General features: G+C 40.0%; 1 protein-coding gene across 3 annotated transcripts in view; it reads left to right on the top strand.

Moving 5' to 3' along the window:
- The window catches only part of TNKS (tankyrase), a 128,359-nt gene that overhangs the window by 60,533 nt on the left and 48,972 nt on the right, over nucleotides 1-18,854 (top strand). For all 3 annotated transcript variants that reach the window (XM_064417338.1, XM_064417337.1, XM_064417339.1), the window contains 2 exons: nucleotides 4,981-5,017; nucleotides 5,878-5,953. In XM_064417338.1, the coding sequence (XP_064273408.1) occupies nucleotides 4,981-5,017; nucleotides 5,878-5,953 (113 nt within the window). The remainder of the gene's footprint in view (nucleotides 1-4,980; nucleotides 5,018-5,877; nucleotides 5,954-18,854) is intronic.

Below are 18,854 nucleotides of genomic sequence, written 5' to 3'. Positions count from 1 at the left end.
GATGTGTATCATTGATCACTCATAGGTCTGTGCAGTCCTGGAGTGTCAGGGAAAAGGTATATTTTAATTTACTTCTATGGAGTTTATTTCTCTGCTGAATTCTACATTGCTTTCTTTGTAGCAATGGCAGCCCAAATGTAGAGTTTTCATTCCCCTCCCTCTTGGTGCAGCACCATCCTTGTTCAAGGTCTTCATTCTCAGGGACCTGTTTGGGTGCCTGGCCATGGACTGAGCTGGATGAAGTAACAAACGTGATAGAAAAGTAAGTTCTCATCCCTCTCAGATGCATCAGGACTCTCTTGTTTTCCCAACAACCCCATGCATTCCTGAGCTGTCAGAGTATATGGTTGGAAAGGCATCAGAAGCACTTCTAAATGAGGAAAATGGGAGATTTTGATACCTGCTATCTTTACTACTCTGGTGGAGTGCCCATGTCCTCTGTGTTGCTGGGTAATCATAAATATGTGTTTGGAAAAGAAAAGAAAATAATCTGCTGGACTCCTGACAAAGATTTTGTCAATCTCATGGGATGTATATTTTGCAGAATGGAAGCTCAGGTCTTCAGGGCAGGCAACCAATAACAAGTGTTAGATCTGCACATGGACAAAAGTCAAACATAGAGCTGCCATGCTTTTTAATGGAGCAAGATTTCTCCCCTGACTTCCAGTGCTGCTGGACCTGAGCTGCCAAGAGAGAACAGGAGGTCCTGAGGAGATTACCTGAGATTACTTAAAGTGTTGAGCCCAGTGGGACCAAACACTGGCACAGGTTGCCCAGAGAACTGGTGGAGTCTCCATCCTGAGAGAGATGTAAAAGCCACCTGGACACAGCCCTAAGCTGGGTGCTGTTAGGTGACCCTGCTTGAATAGAAGGGTTGGATGAGAGACCTCCAGAGGCCTTTCAATCTCAAACATTCTGTGATACTCATGAATTTTCCCTCCCCAGCCTGTGGCCATGGTTGCACATTCATAAGACTCATGTTCTTTTGTCACAGGTCAGAAGAGGGGACCACTGGCTAGCATAAAAATTTTCACTGTGTTTAAGTAATCTGGAGATTTAAAGTTATAATTGTGATTCCATATAATGTACAGCTTCATATAGTAAAACCTCTTTAGTTTTTCAGTTTGGTTTAGAATATATTGATCAATTTTGTTCCCATTATATGTTGCCATTGGATAATAATGGCTTGGTTTAATGTGTGATGTTATTTTTTTAGGAAATTGTCTTCACTGTGAAAAGCTGATGTGACATTACAGTGAGGCAAAACCTGCTTTGTCCAGCTTGACATTTTAGGTCTGGCTGTTTTCTGTATTGGCTGACGTGTATGGAGGGATAGGAAATGAATTAATCTCGGTTTTGAGTGTAGATGCATTGGAAAAGCACTGTTGATTTATGCCATGCATTCAGATAGGTTTTGCAGTATTCTGTTGAAATTTCAAGACTTTTAGGAGAGAGTGAAATAGGATTATTTGTCTGTAAAGATAGCTACATTATGTTATTTTTTCCCAGTTCCCTGCTACTGATCTGCTCAACTGCCAGGTGCAAGCAGCCACTGATGTCTGATAGTTAATAAGCATTTGCTAATTTGCTAATCAGCTGCTGCAGAATGCAGCTAGGGCCAGATACAGCAGTGACAGCGTAGCAGCAGCTGATCAGGGGTCTTGGAGGTAGCTGGTTTTCCCCTGGGAGGGGAACAGAAAGAGAGCTGGTTAGCTGCCTGATGGTAGCTGTGATCTGAGACACTGATTATCTGTGGTTAACAGTGGTGACTTTCTAGTTCCAGCATAAATGGAGCTGAGATAAGTAGAGAATTCCATTTAAAGAATTCTGAGCAAGCTGTAGACAATGAACTTGATCAGGTGCAGTGAATACCACTGAGCGGTTTCTGCTTCCCTGCTAGCTTTTGTCTGATGAGAGGAACAGGGCCACTGCTTTGCTATGGTGCTCTCTGCTCCCCATTTCACACCTTGTCTTTGCCTTAAGAAATTCCCAGGCCAGCTGTCTCTGGGCTGCCTGGCATGCAGATGCCCTTTTGCAAAACTATAAATTCTAACCCACCCAGAGAAGCTCTTTAAGAGATGTTATTAGCTTAGTTAAAGTCAGTTGGACATTCTTTGAACAGAAGTGTTATGTGAGGTTGATGGTCTATATTCCTGTACTTCTGCTCAGAACTTGAAATTCATCTCTGCCTGTGCACGCATGGTTTGTTTTCAAATGCTTGCAAATGAATATTTTATTAGGTAGCTGTGGCCAATTGCTGCAGGATGGCCTTTGAGAAGCTGTGTGGCCAAGCGGCGTTAGCTGTGTTGGCAGAGCCCTCTGCTGGGAGCACAGCCTGTGCCAGCAGCAGTCGGTCCTGCAGCCAATGCCACCCGCTTCTCCCAAACGCCATCAGCCTCTCGGCCCTGTGGTATCCCACCTGCTGTCTGCTCCAGTGGCCAAGGGGTTCCTCTTCATCCCACAGAGCCTGTGGAGCTCTCTTGACCTTTTTATTAATATTTTTCTTAAACAAACCGGGTGGTGTGCTGTAAGTGCTTATATGATTTTAGGTTTTGATTTGCAAAATATAGTGGCTCTTTGAGAGTAATAAAGTTAGCCAATTACAAAATAATGTTTTCCTAATCCTAATTAGTGTGGGAGAACCATGAAGAATTTCAAAAATTGCATGTGTGGATTCCAACCTTGTCTGTAAATATATTTTTTAAAAAAATGCTTCTTAGTAAAACTTACTCATCTAATTGGGCATACAGGGGGACATTCCTATATCAAGAGCCACAGCTTTCCTTTTTCATTGGACAGTAATGCTTCTGCTATTCCAAGTCTTAGAGGAAACAGCTTTTGTGTGATAAAATACCAACTTACCGAGCACAAAGGAAAAATGTTATTACTTTTCTCTAACCTAGTATGTTCAAAAGCCTTGTTAGGACTACTAGATGCATTGCCAAACCAGAATGTGCAAAGAGGTATTTTAATCCAGTTAGGTCTCTAAAGTGTTGATGTAATACAGGCCAATAATTCTACTGCAGGAAATCCAGCTGTTTGAGATTGTTGCACAAACAATGCAGTAGTAATAAAGGGTCTTTTTTCCTTCTTCGCACGCTGGCCAGAGCTTTTCACTTACCATTGATTTGAAACACTCACAACTGTGCCCAGTATTTTATCATCATTAAAGTAAAAAAAAGAGGAACGTGTACCATGGCTTAGAAAAGGCTGTTGCCTGTGGTGGACAGGCCCCCTTTCTGATGAAGCTGGAGAGTAGAAGCAAGTCAAAGGTAGTCATATTTCTGTGGCATTTGATTTGTGTCATGATGAAGCTTTCCTTAACATAGACATGCATTCTTTCAAAAGCTAGATTAACTTTCCTGGCCTATATCTGAAATAACCAGTTTCACCTTTTTTTTGAACTTACTTGCTCCATTGCTGGGAGCAACACGGAACAGCTCTGTTAGGAGACCCATCAAGACCCATCATGTGAGTGGCATGATGGAACTCCTTGCTGCAGGTTGTTGTGAATTCCCAAAGCTGAATATTATTCAGAAAGCAATTAAACACACCTGTGAAAGGTAAAATCACCAGTATGATACTGCTTTTGAAAATTCCCCATCTGCATCCAAGGGAATGGGCAGGAAGTGCATGGCTGTGTGTACACACCCTCCTCCTCCTTACCCTTGTGTGAAGGCAGCATGCTGAAATACAGGGGACTCCTTACAGAAAGGTCTGGTTTTGTTGTGGTTCCTGCCACCCTCTGTTGTTAGCCATGGTGGGGGGAGGACCAAGCTCTTGGTGGTGGATGGGGAGTCCAACCCTCCTCCTGCACCTTACAGCTGTTCTTTAAAGGATGTTTTCAGATGAACCTTCCATCTTACCTGCCATCTGATCTGGCATTTTCCATGGCCCAGTGCCTTTCCTCACCTGTAATGAGAGTTTCACAGGAGGCTTATTACAATTACATATAAGAGGCAGCACAAAGGGGTTTTTTTCTTCTTTTGTGACAGCTTCTTCTTCCTGTTTTTCTCACAGCATTGTGGTTAGAGGCTTTAATACTCTGGCAGATGGTATACAGTATGTTTTTCAAGCCCTCTACCTTTTGGGTCTAGGATACACACTGTTCTCTGACTGCATAAAGCTGCTAAACAGCTATTTTTTTCTGATATCTGACTTGAAATTCCATTCCATTTGTATTGCACAATGTCAGTGATTCAGCTTAGTAAAATACTGTCTTACTTCCCTAGGTTATCTTGTCCCATGCTTTTTTAAAAATACTAGCATGCAGTTTTAATCCTGTGCTGCAGCAACCCTTGTGAGTTGTCTATTTTAACTCAGGACTTCAAATACAAATGTTGCATTAACATTACTCGTGGTTATCTCTAATCTCAGAGTCTCATAGCAAAATCTGTTGCAGAGTTCATCCTCTTTTGTCTGTGCTTTTTATTTCAAACGTGTATTTTGTTTGAAAGTGGCTGATGATATAATACCTGGATTTTTTAAAATAATCTGTGCTTTTCTAAAGAACTTGGGGAAGTGTAATGTTACCATTCAAATAGGCAGGTGAGAGCCTTGGAGATCAGTAATTTGTACCTTTTCAAAAGCCGCACTGCCTTGCTTTGTCTTGGAATTTATTATGCTTCCCAAGTATAATGTGACATACTGAATAGGGCAGGGGGTGGGGACATTGTCTTCAGCTGACATGCTGTTATCAGCGGGACTGTGTTTCTGGACACAAGATTTCGCAGTCATTGGTTGTCCGAAGAAAGCCTTTCCATCTGAGGATTGGACAAGAAGATGCGTCAATTTGCTGCCCGTCTCCAAGGTACTGGTGATGCTGCCTCCACAAGCTGGCTAACGTCACAGCTCCATCACCCAGCGGGGTGTGGGCTTTTTTCTCCTCTTCTCTGTTTTAATTCTGTATTTGCTTCCTACTGCATTTCTTAATCTGTCTTCTGCCAAATGCTAACAGCATGATATTTTGCAATCATTTAGGTGAATACAAGAAGGACGAACTCCTGGAAGCTGCTAGGTGAGTGCTGCTTAGAATATAAAACATATTTTGGGGGTGGAAGCAGGCGAGGAAAAGGGTTTTTTAAAATAGTACTGTTTTGTCATTGCCTTTCCATGAAATGCTGCAAGCAAACCACTTAATTAGCATAAATCTCTTCAGACTTTAGTCTGGTACAAATGTAAAAGCCTGTTTATGTAATTGAAATCCCCCACTATGGTGGTTATAAGGTTAATATTGAGTTTTGGCTTTAAGCTGCTTAAATCCTCTTTATTGTTTTGTGACTGTTCTTTTTAGGGGCAATTTAAATATTGGAATCTTTCTTTTCTTTCGGTTTTTACTGCTATTGTAGAATGTATTTTGAAAATATGTTTTATCAGAACAGGGCATAAGGAAGCCTATACAAAAGGTGTAAAGTTTAATTGTATATTGCAAAGGTGCTTTTCATCCTTCCATCTGACTGCACAAGACCGTTTTATATGGACTGTTAACCCTTCTAAAAAAATTCTGGGTATTGGTATATAGTTGTTTCAATGTTATGGGCCATATGCTATGAAAATATGTTAAATTCAGAACATTTATTTTGACAAATGGCTTTCAGAGGATCTGTAAAATTAGAAAAAGAAAATACGAGGTTAAGGAGAGAAATTGAGGTGTTTTCGTATGATCTTTTGCAACACATTTAACTGTAAATGTAGTATTCTTTTTTGTATTTACCCTTGGTTTTGAAATGTTCAGAAGATTCTTTAGCCTTCCACCATTCTCCCTGTCACAGTACAAATTTCAATATACTATACTTTGCAAAATACTTGCTAAGGAGATGGATATCAAAGAGCTCTGCCCTTTTCCCACCCTTTGCATAATATTCTCCTCATTTACAGGAGTGGTAATGAAGAAAAGCTGATGGCTTTATTGACTCCTTTAAATGTGAACTGCCATGCAAGTGATGGGCGTAAGGTAAGTTAATACCTGCTTTATATTTCAATTATTTAAGAAAGGCCAATTTAAGCATACTGGTAAGCACAGATGTATAAACCAAGAGAATGTATGTCGGTGGGGGGGGAACCTGTGATGGCTTTTCACCATAAAATTAAACGTTGGTATGCTTGACACTGGCAGTTGTGAGAGATTTTGGGCAGACGTGGGTTTTGTGTGTATCTTTTAAATGTCAAACCCTGGTCTACATGTAAATGAAACTTTAAGACCTTTTGTAAGAAAAACAAAATGTACTGTTGCAGATGGATAAAATAACTAGAGAAGAAAGTTATTATTTGTATTTGAACATTGTCTGGGTGAGGTGCTTGGTATTCAGCTTAGCTCCTAATAAACTGCCACGTAGACTGGCACTGTATTGCTATGTTTAACACCTTCTGCATTTCCTTAAATTTGACATTATTGTTTTGACTTTCTCTGGCAGAGATGTTTGAATGAGTTAAATTAAGAATTAGGCTGAAACTGGAGGAGGGAAGAACATACGGAGTGAGAAGTAGATCCTATGATTTTTGATGTTTTAGACTTTGAGATGATAGTCTGTCTAGACTGTTGATTTACAAATGTTGGGGGTTTTTTGCTTGATTTGTTGGTTTGTTTTTTTGGTATTTTTAAACTGTGTACTAAAATATTTTTAATATGTATCTGTTAAAGTGTTTCACCTGTAACAGTACATCTTATTTTTAGAGAGAAAAGCATTGGAGTGTTTTATTTTATAGTTTTTAAAAATTTTTGATGGAGTGTGTTGGAGCATAGTATAAACCTCTGCCCCTCCCGAACCTGTTGTGGAACAGCCCAGTTCCACTGAAATCAGTAAACATAGGCTAGTTTACACTTTTGATTACAAGGTATGTTGTTACTGAATATAAAAAAAAAAATACAGCTCCATTGTACAAAAATTCCTGGTTTTCATACACATTTTTAAATCTTTCTCAATTGTAATGTCTACCATACATACTATGTGATAGAAAACCCAGCCAGTTTTTTGCTTATTTACATTTATCATGATTGAAAGTTGATGCATCTTCCAGGTTTCGAAAGCAATTGATTTTATGAACTGAGGACAGGCAATTGAACAAGGGCTTTATTTAATTTAGCAGTGTTGAAACTGATAAAACACTCCCCACATTTTAAGATTAAAGATATTGCCCATATTTCTTAAATTTCCTTTTCCCATTTTAAGACTTTGCTGTTCAAGTAAAAGTGTATTTAGGTATTTATAGTGCCCTGTGTTATAATTAAATGGGGTGGTGTATAGCAGTGCATTACTGAATAATTCAGCCCCCATCACTATTGATCTAAGGCCAAATGCAGAGTTATGACTTCTGTCAACAGGGCAAAGAATGAGCCCTTGCAGATGTTTTCTTGAACATTTATCACTTCAAAGTAAAAAGAAAAAGAAAAAAATCACAAAGCTTTAAAATTCATATTGAGATAGCAGAAATTGAGATAGCAGCCTCTGAATTAGGTAGAAAATTTATGGCCAAAGCTTGGAAAGCGTATTGCAGTTAAAGCTCCTGTGTGGACACTTTGAAAATATGGTTGGTTGGTTGGTTGGTTTTTGATAAGTGCACTGGTTTTTGAAACACCTTTTAAGATACCTTGCCATTGATATTAATTAGCTTTTTAAAAATGATGTCTACCAGATATATTTTTTTCTACCACCACATATGTACAGGAAGGTTGAAAAACCTTCCTCTAAACCGGTGGAAGGTTTACTAATGCTTTGTAGTAAACATGCTATATAACTGTTAAGTATTTAATTTGTTATGCAAAGTGCTCAGGTCCTGTTCTAGTGCAAGATCACTTGAGGTTTGATAATTTTAAGCTGTGCTGCAAATTAAGTGAACTTGTAAATGGAAGTCTCCACTGGTGTAGCTGCCTATGGTGATTTACACTTGCTGAGGATTTGTCCATTTTGGAAGTTGCTTTTTGCATTCCTTGATGCTTTTAGTAATTATTTTTTGCAGATCTGAGCATTCAAGCCTCAAACTTAGGACAGCATAAGGCCACAGTTTTAATGCAGCTCTCAGGGCCAGGAATGCAGACTCTGCGGATTGGCCCGAGATTCTCAGCATCATGCTTATTCTGCAGTACAGCTGTACCTATGAACTCTTCCTCAGCTGCTTACCTCTTTCTTCAGTCTGTGCACTCCTTATTTTCTGAGATGTCCAGCTCTAGTCTAGTGGTAAGGGAACACTTAGCTATGTGGGTGAAGAAATTGAGTTCCAGTACTGAATGGGTAATTATTTTTTCTGTATTAGGAGATGGTGGTATTTTTTTCCCATACTTTGGGATGCAGCTGTATGCATTTTTTTTTTTCTGTGTCCCATGCATACTAATATCTGTGGTTCTGGATTTCTCAAACAGCACATGTGCCATGAAGTTGTGCTTTATAGAATGGGTAAAAGGAGTGGGAAACTCTGACAGTGTCTTGCTGGTTTGAAACCTGCTAAGGTTGGAAATAAAAACGATATATTGCATCCTGCGTGCTGCTTGCATCCTTTTTGAAAAGTATTGCAGCCAGAGTCTGATTCCTACTGGACAGGATTCCATGATTCTAAAAAAGTTACATCTGGTGCTGATAACCATTGCTCCATCTGTTTATTTAGGATAGAGGTTAAGACAAATAGGAATGAAAACTTCCTTCTTCCCCTCCAAAGTCACAGTTTAGGTAGGTTATGGTCATTGTAGAAATGTTCATATTGCTGAAGCTTTTGAGCTGTTGTCTGAAGAGGGAATATATTCTGTGTGGCTTCTCTTGCCATTGTCTTCTGGAGGGAAAAATTAAGGAGTGTGCAAAACAAAGAGCAATTTAAAACATCAGCTGAAGCGTTCCTGCATACCAAGGATCATGGTAGTTCTTGGGGGTTTTGATGACCAAAGAAAATCAGCAATAATATCTCAGGAACTGTGATTTCATTGAGCTAGGTGATGATTGATTTTTGTGCAAGTACTGGCTTATGTGCATATTGAGTGTCTGTCAGGGCACAAATAATGAGCTGTATAGTGCAGAGCTATGTGGTACCGTGTAAGCAAATGAGTATTACACAAGGGTAAATTCTACAAAACCTGTTTTTTTAAAACTGTCTTATTTGTTTACTTTTTAAAAAGCAATGCTTGAGCTGAAATGTAATACAGATTTTTCATGGCAATTAGTCCTGCTTCGATGTTGTTTTTTTTTTAACAGGAGACTGGAAATTTACACAGTTGTTACAATGTGGGGTTGTGTGTAAGGCAATATTTACATGTTGCATCATTTCTGTTCACATTGCCTCACCAATATCAGAACAGAACTTAGATACAGTGCACAGCACCTGCATATTGCTATGGGTCTGGGATTTCCCTGCATCCTGCCTGTGAGTTCTGCTGGTCTCCTTGGTCTTTACATTACCTCTAGAGGTAATGACTTCTGGAAGACAAGCCTATGGTGCTGGTGTTAGCAGATGATACTGAATTTCACACTGTTAAGAAGCCAAGGCATCTATATATATGTCTATCTATGTAAAGGTACATAGGCTTTAGAGCCCCAGTTATTTTCCCTCAAATATTTTCCTCTGGGGTTGTCTTTTTCAAGACTTAGTTATGAGAGAATTTCCAAAAAATGTTTTTTTATTATTTTCAATCACCGGCTTCCTCTGCTGGAAATTAATGCTGTATTGCTTCATCATGGAAGCTGGATTTCTGACCTGTTACAACAGTCTCTGCTTACCTGAATCTGTGGCAAGAGTCAGGTTAAAAATCGCACAAATAATGGTTACAGGTTGAGTTGAAGCACTTAGTCCACTTATTTTCTTCAGGAAGCTGATGTGAACATTTGAAAGCTGTTTAAGGAAGAAATTGATGTTGCCTCCATTTTAAGAATGCAGAAGTATCTGAGCTGATAAGAAAAGATTGGTTTCAGCAATTCAGATAAGAACTCTTTTCTACAAGACACTTCCCACATGACTAATCATAGCTTTCCAAAGTGATCTGCATCCAGCTGACATGGTAGCTATTAGCAATAGGAGGTTGGATTTTTGATTGTACATAATATCCTGCTCCTGCACTGCATTATACACGCTCAGATCATGCTGGCACTAAAATTCTCAGGTGCTGGTTGAATAAAACCTTTTCTTATGCAAAGGAACTCAACTCCTCTGGTTAGAAGTTACCCAAAAACCAGTTTGTTGGGTGGTCTTCTCAAGGTGCGTCTCTTGAAGTAGACCAAATAGCCAGGATTTTGAGCTCCTAGGACCATAGAAAGGTGTTTACTGAAAAATAAATTGCTTGCTTTGTACTTCAAAGTCAAGTTTCTATTGCAGCTGTGTTTTGTATTTACGTTTTGTATCAACCATATGAAAAACAGGGAATACAATGGCATTGCCTATGACAGTGTGATCTCAGGTATTAGGAATTGCTCCCAGAGGGCAGCACAGAATGCAATTCCTCCACAGCTACATTGTTTTCTGTCCTGCACCTTCCCTCCCTACTTTCTTCCTTGGAAACTAGAAATGTTATTTTTGCAACAGGTGAATCAGGGATCCTGCAAACAACGCACCTCAGTTTTTCCTTGCATGGGAACATCCTGTACTGTGGCTAATGTAGTGATTCCATGGGAAAAAAAAAACAGGCAATTAATAAAAATGCCATTTCTATCATGCACATGGTTCTACCTCTCTTACTTGCACTGTTGTCTTCTGACTGATAGTGTCCTTTTGTTTATTCCCAGTTTTCAGTCCTTAAGAGCTCCTAGTACCAGTCTTTGGTATTTTGCTTCTGCAATGCTTTTGTTGTTACACCTTTCCAAACTAGCTGTAGACAACCCTGGATCCAGAATACCAGTAGCAGGCTGGGTCATTAAACTTTGTAAGTCGTAGGAGATGTACCTCTTGGGTTTGACTGAGGCTGTTGCTTCAGCCTGTTCTTTCCTGCCATAGGGATGTTGGTTTTTCTCATGCGTGGCCTCATTCCGGTTCATTGGCACAGGGTTCAGATGCAAGAAATCCAAGTCTGAGAAGGTCTGCAATGCAGTGCCGAGTAGCAGCAGCCTTGGCCTGAGGTAACCACTGCAAAAGATATTGAGAACAAAGTGCCCCTCAGCTTTTGCTGTGGGACATCCCTGATACCAAATAGCATTGGTAGTAAGTACTAGTTGGATGAAATTACAGACTCTTTCTCTTGCTTCCTCTGCGTCTTTCTCTCTATTGCAAGATCAGTCTGTAAACAAAGGGCTGGTAAAGAGAAATTAAATTCTAACAAGATCAGGTGAGTTATGTCTCCTCTTAATAGGGAGTCTCCAATTTGCTGGTAAGTGAATTTGCCAACCCCTGTTCTACAGCTCTGGTTGTTAGCAGCCATTTTCAAGAAAAACCCTGCAATTGGAAAGAAAATTGGTATACCTTCCAGTTTCTGAGTCTGTATGGAACAATTGATCCACACATTCACAAGCTTTCCTTTTACAGTTATTAAGCCTACAGACTTGGGTAGAGGTTTAAATTCCCTTGTAATATTCTTGGCTCTAGGAGCTGAGGGTTGAAGAAAAATGCCACATACTGCAAGATATGAACACATTGTATGCTGGTGAAACTGTAAACCTTCAAAATTGTGTGAATTTTTCCTGTGCTGTGAAATAAAAATCAAAACTAATACCACATAAATCCATAGGTCTGTTTGTTCTGTAAATGTATGTCATAGAGATTATATTCAGATGGGTGTGGAATATAATTTGGAAGAAACTATTTCACATAGAATAAAAAAAGTTGTTTGAATATTGGGAAAATCTACTTTTCTACAGACAGTTGAACAAAAGACTTGTGAACAGATACCCAATGTAAGGCCTTGTCATGCCCAAGGGTATATCTGAATGTCAGTGTGGACTTTACATGTTTGGAGTTTTTTGTCACATGTAATATCCTACCTGGTTTCACAATTTGCATTTCATCTTTCTCAAAGTTTTATGAACTCTTCTGCTGGTATACATTGTTTGCTTGTGTGGCTTGTAAATAGTCTCTACTCTTAAGGCTTATCTTACAACAACAAAAAAAAAAACTAATGCAAAGGAATCATCTGGAATAATAGTTAACTGTGTATTATTCTTGGTTCAGAATGAGTGCCTTCTCCTTCATTAATCTAATAAAATGAAAAGATTAAAAATTGTTTAATGAAATGTCATTTTGTTTCAGAAAAAAAACAGCTCCACAAATCCAAAACAGTTATTTCAGAGTAACTGGATAGACAAGCCCTTGCTAAGTCTGCTCACTTTCTGCTTACTAGCATAAATGTAGGTCTGGTTTTGATGAAATGCTTTAGACTGAGTTTTGTGGGTGGGGAATGTGCAGATTTTGGGTTCTACATTTGTGATCCTGCAAAGATTTGCCAGAAGTTTCCTGATGTGCAGTTACAGCACTGTGGAACTGCAGTTATCAAAATGAGCAATAACCACACAGGCTGTTAGCTGATGTTGGCTTGTGTAGTGCTGACTCTGGCTGATGGCTTCTAGACACTGCAGCCTTTGTTGGCACTGATCTTGTATGTGTTTCATGAAATACGTGTGCATCAAGGTTGTATCTAGGGCTGTGAGCTGGTAGGTTGATAAATAGAATCACAGGATGTCCTGGCTTGGATGGGACCTTAATGATCATCTAGTTCCAGCCTCCCTGCTATGGTTAGGGACACTTTTCATTAGACCAGGTCAAATATTTGAGTCAAATATTTTAAATCAAATCCCGTGTGCAAAATTGAAGGTATTTTCTGGATTTAGTTAACAGTGTACTGTAAAAGAAAAAAAGGTGATATTTCCAACATTACAAGAAGATCACAAAGCAAGTGTCATGAGGTTTGTGTTGTGCCTTGGGCAGAAGTGCCCAATGCCATATATGTACAAAGAACATTAAAAAATGGTCACAACTGTGTTTTGCCTTTAAAACACTATTTTATTTGTTATGAAAAGATAGTTCCCAGGCTTCATGTGTGTTAGAAAAATTGACAAGTTATGCAATTTGTTATGCTCTGATCCTGTCTTACTTCATCTGCCAAGCATGATCAAAGTGGGTAACACAAGAATGCCTCTGCAGACTTTGCATGGTATAGATGACTTGGCTTAATTTCTATCCCTGGTGTCACTTAAAACCTTTTATGTCCAAGGATGATACCTTTTGAATAAAATGTAAAACTGATCTACTTCCCTATAAGTTTCTGTTATGAGATCTTAAATATTTTCCCTAAAACATTTCAGTGACTGTCCCATCACATATTATTTGAAGTGTACTCTGTCATGTCCACAAATAGAAATTGTGCACCAAAGGACTAGAAAGAAATTGTTTACTCTGTCATCATTCTCTATGTATTGTTCTCTGAAATTCAGGAAATCTCATTTGTTAAATCTTAATGAATATGCTCTTCAGGAAGCCTCAGATGTGTTGAAGGCAGGGGGGATTTTTATACCTGAACTGTTTTCCCCTTGATGATTAGCTTCACACAGGAGATGACTTCCCACATTAGGCAATTATCCATCTCTTGTCAAGAGAAAACAAGTCAAACTGGCAGATTTGGGCAGAGCTGCCATGTAATATTTTATGCACATTAACTAAAAGCTGTACTGTGGATTTGGCTCTCAACAGCTCACAGAGCATCCAGAGGCTGAGTACCGATAATATTCTACTGTGATCTCAGGAGTGGAGCCCTTTCCTTCAGAGCTTGCTGAGATTATGTTTTGAATTGAAATGCAGCAGCTCAGTCCAGGGACTGAGTGCATTTGACTTGTGTGTATGGTTGACTGTAGTGAATACTGTAGGTGATATTTCCATGCTTGGTGTCACTTTCCTCTCCACATTCCTGCATGTGAGCATAAGAAGTACTGAGAAGTAAACTGTTCGGCTTTCTTGTTGCTTTTTGCTTTGGAGTGTGGCATTAGTGTGTCTTTGTAATCTCCCTCTGTTTGTGACATCTATAAATTTATTGTACACTGTTTCGCATCTCTGCATGCTGTTGTGCAACCACCTGAGGACCTAACATCATCTTCCTAATAAACCATTGGTGGATTTAGTTTAAAAACTCATTGAGTATCTATTGTAACCTGTATCAGTTGGCTTACCCTTATGCATGTGCTTGTTGCCTGCTTGAGAAAACCCAAGTTTTAAATGTAGAACTTCTTTTAACAGTATTTGACTCTTTCCAAGCAGGTTTTGATTATGCAGATGTTCACTAATTCTAGCTGTTATTGTATTGTACTTTTGCTTGTAGAGACATCAAGATTACAGGCCTGTGTGTAGCTCCCCCAAAATATGCACTAATGGTTGGTTTGTGTCTTCACACACCAAAATAATCTTAAGGAAAGGTCACGTACAATTAATAATTCACCTGTTTTATTCTCCTGTGCTCTCTAGAGTGAATCCAGTTTGGTCCTGGCAATTTGTTGATGTTCATTTAGTTATGGGGATGGCTACTTCTTCTGTGCTTAATTTGGCCTCAGAGAGATCATTTGCCAAGCTTCTCCATGCTCCCAAATATGTATGTCCTCACTTACCAGGATTTTGGAATAAGACTTAATGTTTCTTCTAAGATGTATACCAAGCAAAAAGATCCTTCAGTTCTTCATAGTGCCTTCTTGCCTGTAAGACCTCCATTTCTTGCCCTAGCATCACCTTGCCTCACTGAACTGGGTGCATTTTGTGCTCCTAGTTGGTTGCAAGAAATAATGTGTGGTTTGAATCCATTTCAATTTAAGTTACTACTTAAACTGTTTTTGCCTACTTGTTTTTTTACCTCTAAACTACTGGAGTTTGTGGTCCCTGTGTTTTTCTCCAGCTTGTAAATTCAGCTTTTTGAATGTCCTCTTAATGTAAACTCTTTTAGCTTGCTGTTGGTCATACTGGCTTCTTTTACTATATCAAGCCCTTCCCAGTAGAAGGTATGCATTAACAAAATGTCTCCAGTATTATCTTTGTTAGTAATTTCTGTGCTGTCTGTAAGGACATAATTTTTTTACCTACCAATTAAATTTCTAACTACCAGTTCTTATTTTTAAAAACTTGCCATTTTTTTCATAGCTTCACTTTACGAAGGTTGGTGTCTCATGATGGATTATTTTAGCAAGCATTTCCCCTATAGATGAGTTGAATCTGAGTGTGTTATAGCTGCTATTAAAGACAACTTCTACTGAAAGGTTTTGCTTCAGGTGTCACTTGGTGCCATCCCAGTAGCTGCATCTACCCATGCGGCCTTCCAAGCCACTTTCTCTGTAGAAGAGTCACTGATAGCATCCAAACATTTCACCTCTTAGGTCACCAAAGCCCTTGTGCTTTCTGTCCTTGCTGCCTCTCTGATTTCTCCCAGCACATCAGTTATCACTTGCTCATACAACCCCATCATTGACTTCAGAGATTGTATGGATAATTTAAAGTGATCAATGTAGTTCTAAATGAAAAGAACTGCAAATACTTATGTGCAAGGAGAGATGTATTTGCATAACCATTTTTAAAAGTATTGTTTAAGTTGACTGAGCAGGAAGCAGATGAAGGATAAAAAGGAAGGAAAATGCCAAAATGCATTGTAATTGATGATAGATGTGTCATTGATAAACAAGAAAATTGAGGTGATTTGATTACTCTTTTCCAAGTAATATTATGTGTGACTACTTATAAAAGAAATGTATTTCTTACATGTGAAATACTTTAGAATATTCATATTCTAGTAACCATTGCTTTTCAATTGGAATTACAAGATAAATTCTCTGCCTTTTTCCATGTGTTTTGCAAGGCTGCTCTTCAAAAGGAATGGTAAAGGCTATTTGATTGGATTATAAAGTAATTTAATTCTAAAATTTGCAAATTATCACTGTAATGCAAAAAGAACATTTTGTGTATTTATTTTTATTAATTCATTTATATTTCATATTTTAATTAAATTCCAAAATATAAGGTGTGCTTATTTCATACTCAGCACTGGAGCTGAAATGCAGTCAATATGCAAGTGTTGCTCATAACAGTTTATTCTGACCCAAGTTTCAATAAAATGAGTGAAGTGTTGATTTGACAGAGAGAATGGTCAAATTAATTTATTCTTTCTTAATAATGTAAAAATATTATGAACTGAAGCCCAGAAAGTTTCTAGTTGGAAGGGGAAGGTGGGGAAGCAAAGTAAATACATCAAGGAGAAGTAGTAAAAATAATAAGATATGTAAAAAGAAAAGGGAAATAAAAGATTGTTATTTGACTGTAGAAGGAAAAACATTGATGTACATACATGCTGGGGAACGAGAGGCTGGAGCAGCGCTGCAGAAAGGGAGCTGGGGCCCTGGTCCATGGCACTGAATGTGCCACTGAGCCCTGGCAGCCAGGAGGGCCAGCCCTGCCCTGGGGACAGCAGGCACAGCCAGGCAAGGGAGGGCATTGTCCTGCTCTGCTCTGCACTGGGGCAGCCTCACTCCACTGCTGGGGCAGCTCTGGGTGCTACAGCAAAAGAGACCCTGAGCTGTCAGAGAGTCCAGAGGAGCAGCAGGGATGGCAAAGGGCCTTGAGGGGAAGCCGTGTGAGGAGTGGCTGAGGTCACTCGGTCTGTTCAGCCTGGAGCAGAGCAGAGTGAGGGGAAACCTCCCTGCAGTTACAACTCCCTGGTGAGGGGAAGAGGAGGAGCAGACACTGATCTCTCTCTGTGGTGACAGTGACAGGACCTGAGGGAATGGCCTGAAGCTGGGGTCAGGGGCAGTTTAGGTTGGATATCAGGAAAAGGTTCTTCTGGAACAGCTCCCCAGGGAAGTGGTCACAGCTCCAAGCCTGGCAGAGTTTAAGAGGTTTTAGGGCAACACTCTCAGGCACCTGGTGTGACTCTTGGGGTGTCCTGTGCAGGGCCAGGAGTTGGACTTAATGATCCTTCATGGATCCCTTCCAACTCAGGCTATTCTATGATTCTACAAAAGATTTTGATAGCAAGTGGTAAAAGAAGAGAATGCAACAGTAAAAAACCCCTTCAGTTTTGGTTCTCTGGTGATTTAGTGTGCAGCTTCTTCAGATTGCCAAAAACGGCTATGCAGGACACAATGATACTGTGAAGAGTTTCTGTGTAGTGTTCTGCCATATCTTTCAAGTCAGCATAGATCTCCTTTCAGTGTTAAATAACTTCAGCCGTATTCCTTTAGGAGAAGAGAGTGGATCTTTACTGTAATTTTTTCCTTATGTAGCTCTGCAAGCCACTATTCCCTCAGCTGTCAGTATCTATCACCAAAGAAACAGCATATACTCCTCTGCTTCTCTGATAATCCATCTCAAAGTTCCTCTCCCTGTGCTGCCAGAGACGTATTCTGTGCTTCTGAATCTGGAAAAACTACAAATGGTACTTCATGGTGAAAGGCCCAGAATTTCTTTTTCATACTGCATTTCCATCCCCAGCCACACTTTCATCATGTGCATGTAGAAATGGAAGAGATTCTTGTAAAGATCAGTCTTCTGAGAATACTATGGTTTTGTGAGAAGTGTTACTCAATTTTTCTGACACATCCTCTGTTTTGCCAAATGGTGTCTGAAATACATGCATATACAGAGGATTTTCAGGGAAGAGAGGAGGTGTTACATTTTAGTTCTTGTTTAGGAAGAGGTCAAAGATTACTAGTGCCTTATTTATGGGATCTGCTGTTTGTGAAATCCTTCAGAGATCAATGGTGTTTCTATTTAAAGATTCAAGTGTCTCCCAGTCCTCTACCTTTTTCCCCTCAGTCTATGTTTCTGGGTTTGTTTCTGAAAGTAATGACAACCCCCTGCAGTGCTACATGCTGAGGACAGAGTGGCTGGACAGTGGCCAGGCAGAAAGGGGCCTGGGGGTGCTGGTTGAGAGCAGCTGAGCGTGGGCCAGCAGAGTACCCCGGTGGCCAAGGCCAGTGCCATCATGGCCTGTATCAGCAATAGTGTGGCCAGCAGGACCAGGGTGGCCATTCTTCCCCTGCACTCGTCACTGGTGAGGCCACACCTTGAGTGCTGTGTCCACTTCTGGGCCCCTCAGTTTAGGAAGAATTTTGAGGTGCTAGAGCAAGTCCAGAGAAGGGCAGCAAGGCTGGTGAAGGGTTTGGAGCACAAGTCCCATGAGGAGCAGCTGAGGGAGTTGGAGTTGTTTAGCCTGGAGAAAAGGAGGCTCAGAAGAGACCTTATCACTCTCTACAGCTGCCTGAAAGGAGGCTGTAGCCAGGTGTGGGTCAGTATCTTCTCCCAAGCAACCAGCAACAGGACAAGAGGACAAAGCCTTAAGCTGCACCAAGGGAGATTTAGATTGAACATTAGGAAGAATTATTCACAGAAGGAGTGATTGGTCATTGGAATGGACTGCCCAGGGAGCTGGTGGAGTCACCATCCCTGGAGCTGTTTAAGAAGAAACTGGATGTGGCACTTACTGCCATGGTCTCGTTGACAAGGTAGTGTTCAGACACAGGTTGGATTCAATCTCAAAGGTCTTTTCCAACTGAGTTGATTCCATGATTTCCTGTTCTACCTTATTTTAACCTTGAGATGGAGACACTCCAGTTATTTCTTTGTCTACCCCTGTGCAAGATCATGCTTGTCATCCTGGTGGTCCTTCCCTATGACGGGCACGTAGGTGATTGAAAAGCTTTTCTCTCATAAATCTCCTGCCCCCTTATTTGTCAACACTTAGCCCAAGTTGCAGTACAACAGCGTCACTGTATTAATATGTGGAACTGATGCCAACCCTTGTCATGCGGTCTTAAAGGTTCACACATACAATCAGAGAATGGTCTTGTCTCAGATCTACTAGAGAAGCATTCAGTAGTCAGTAGTTTGGACAGTATAGCCCCCTGAGAAGGAACAGACTTGAATATTCACTGGATATGAGGAGCTGGTCTGTCACCCAAGCAGACTTATTCCAAGTGAGGCCTTACTCTGTC

Source organism: Passer domesticus, chromosome 4, assembly GCF_036417665.1.
Source record: "Passer domesticus isolate bPasDom1 chromosome 4, bPasDom1.hap1, whole genome shotgun sequence".
In the NCBI taxonomy this organism is placed as follows: Eukaryota; Metazoa; Chordata; class Aves; order Passeriformes; family Passeridae; genus Passer; species Passer domesticus.
Note: the sequence above shows the minus strand (reverse complement) of the source record. Positions and strands in the feature narration are given on the sequence as shown.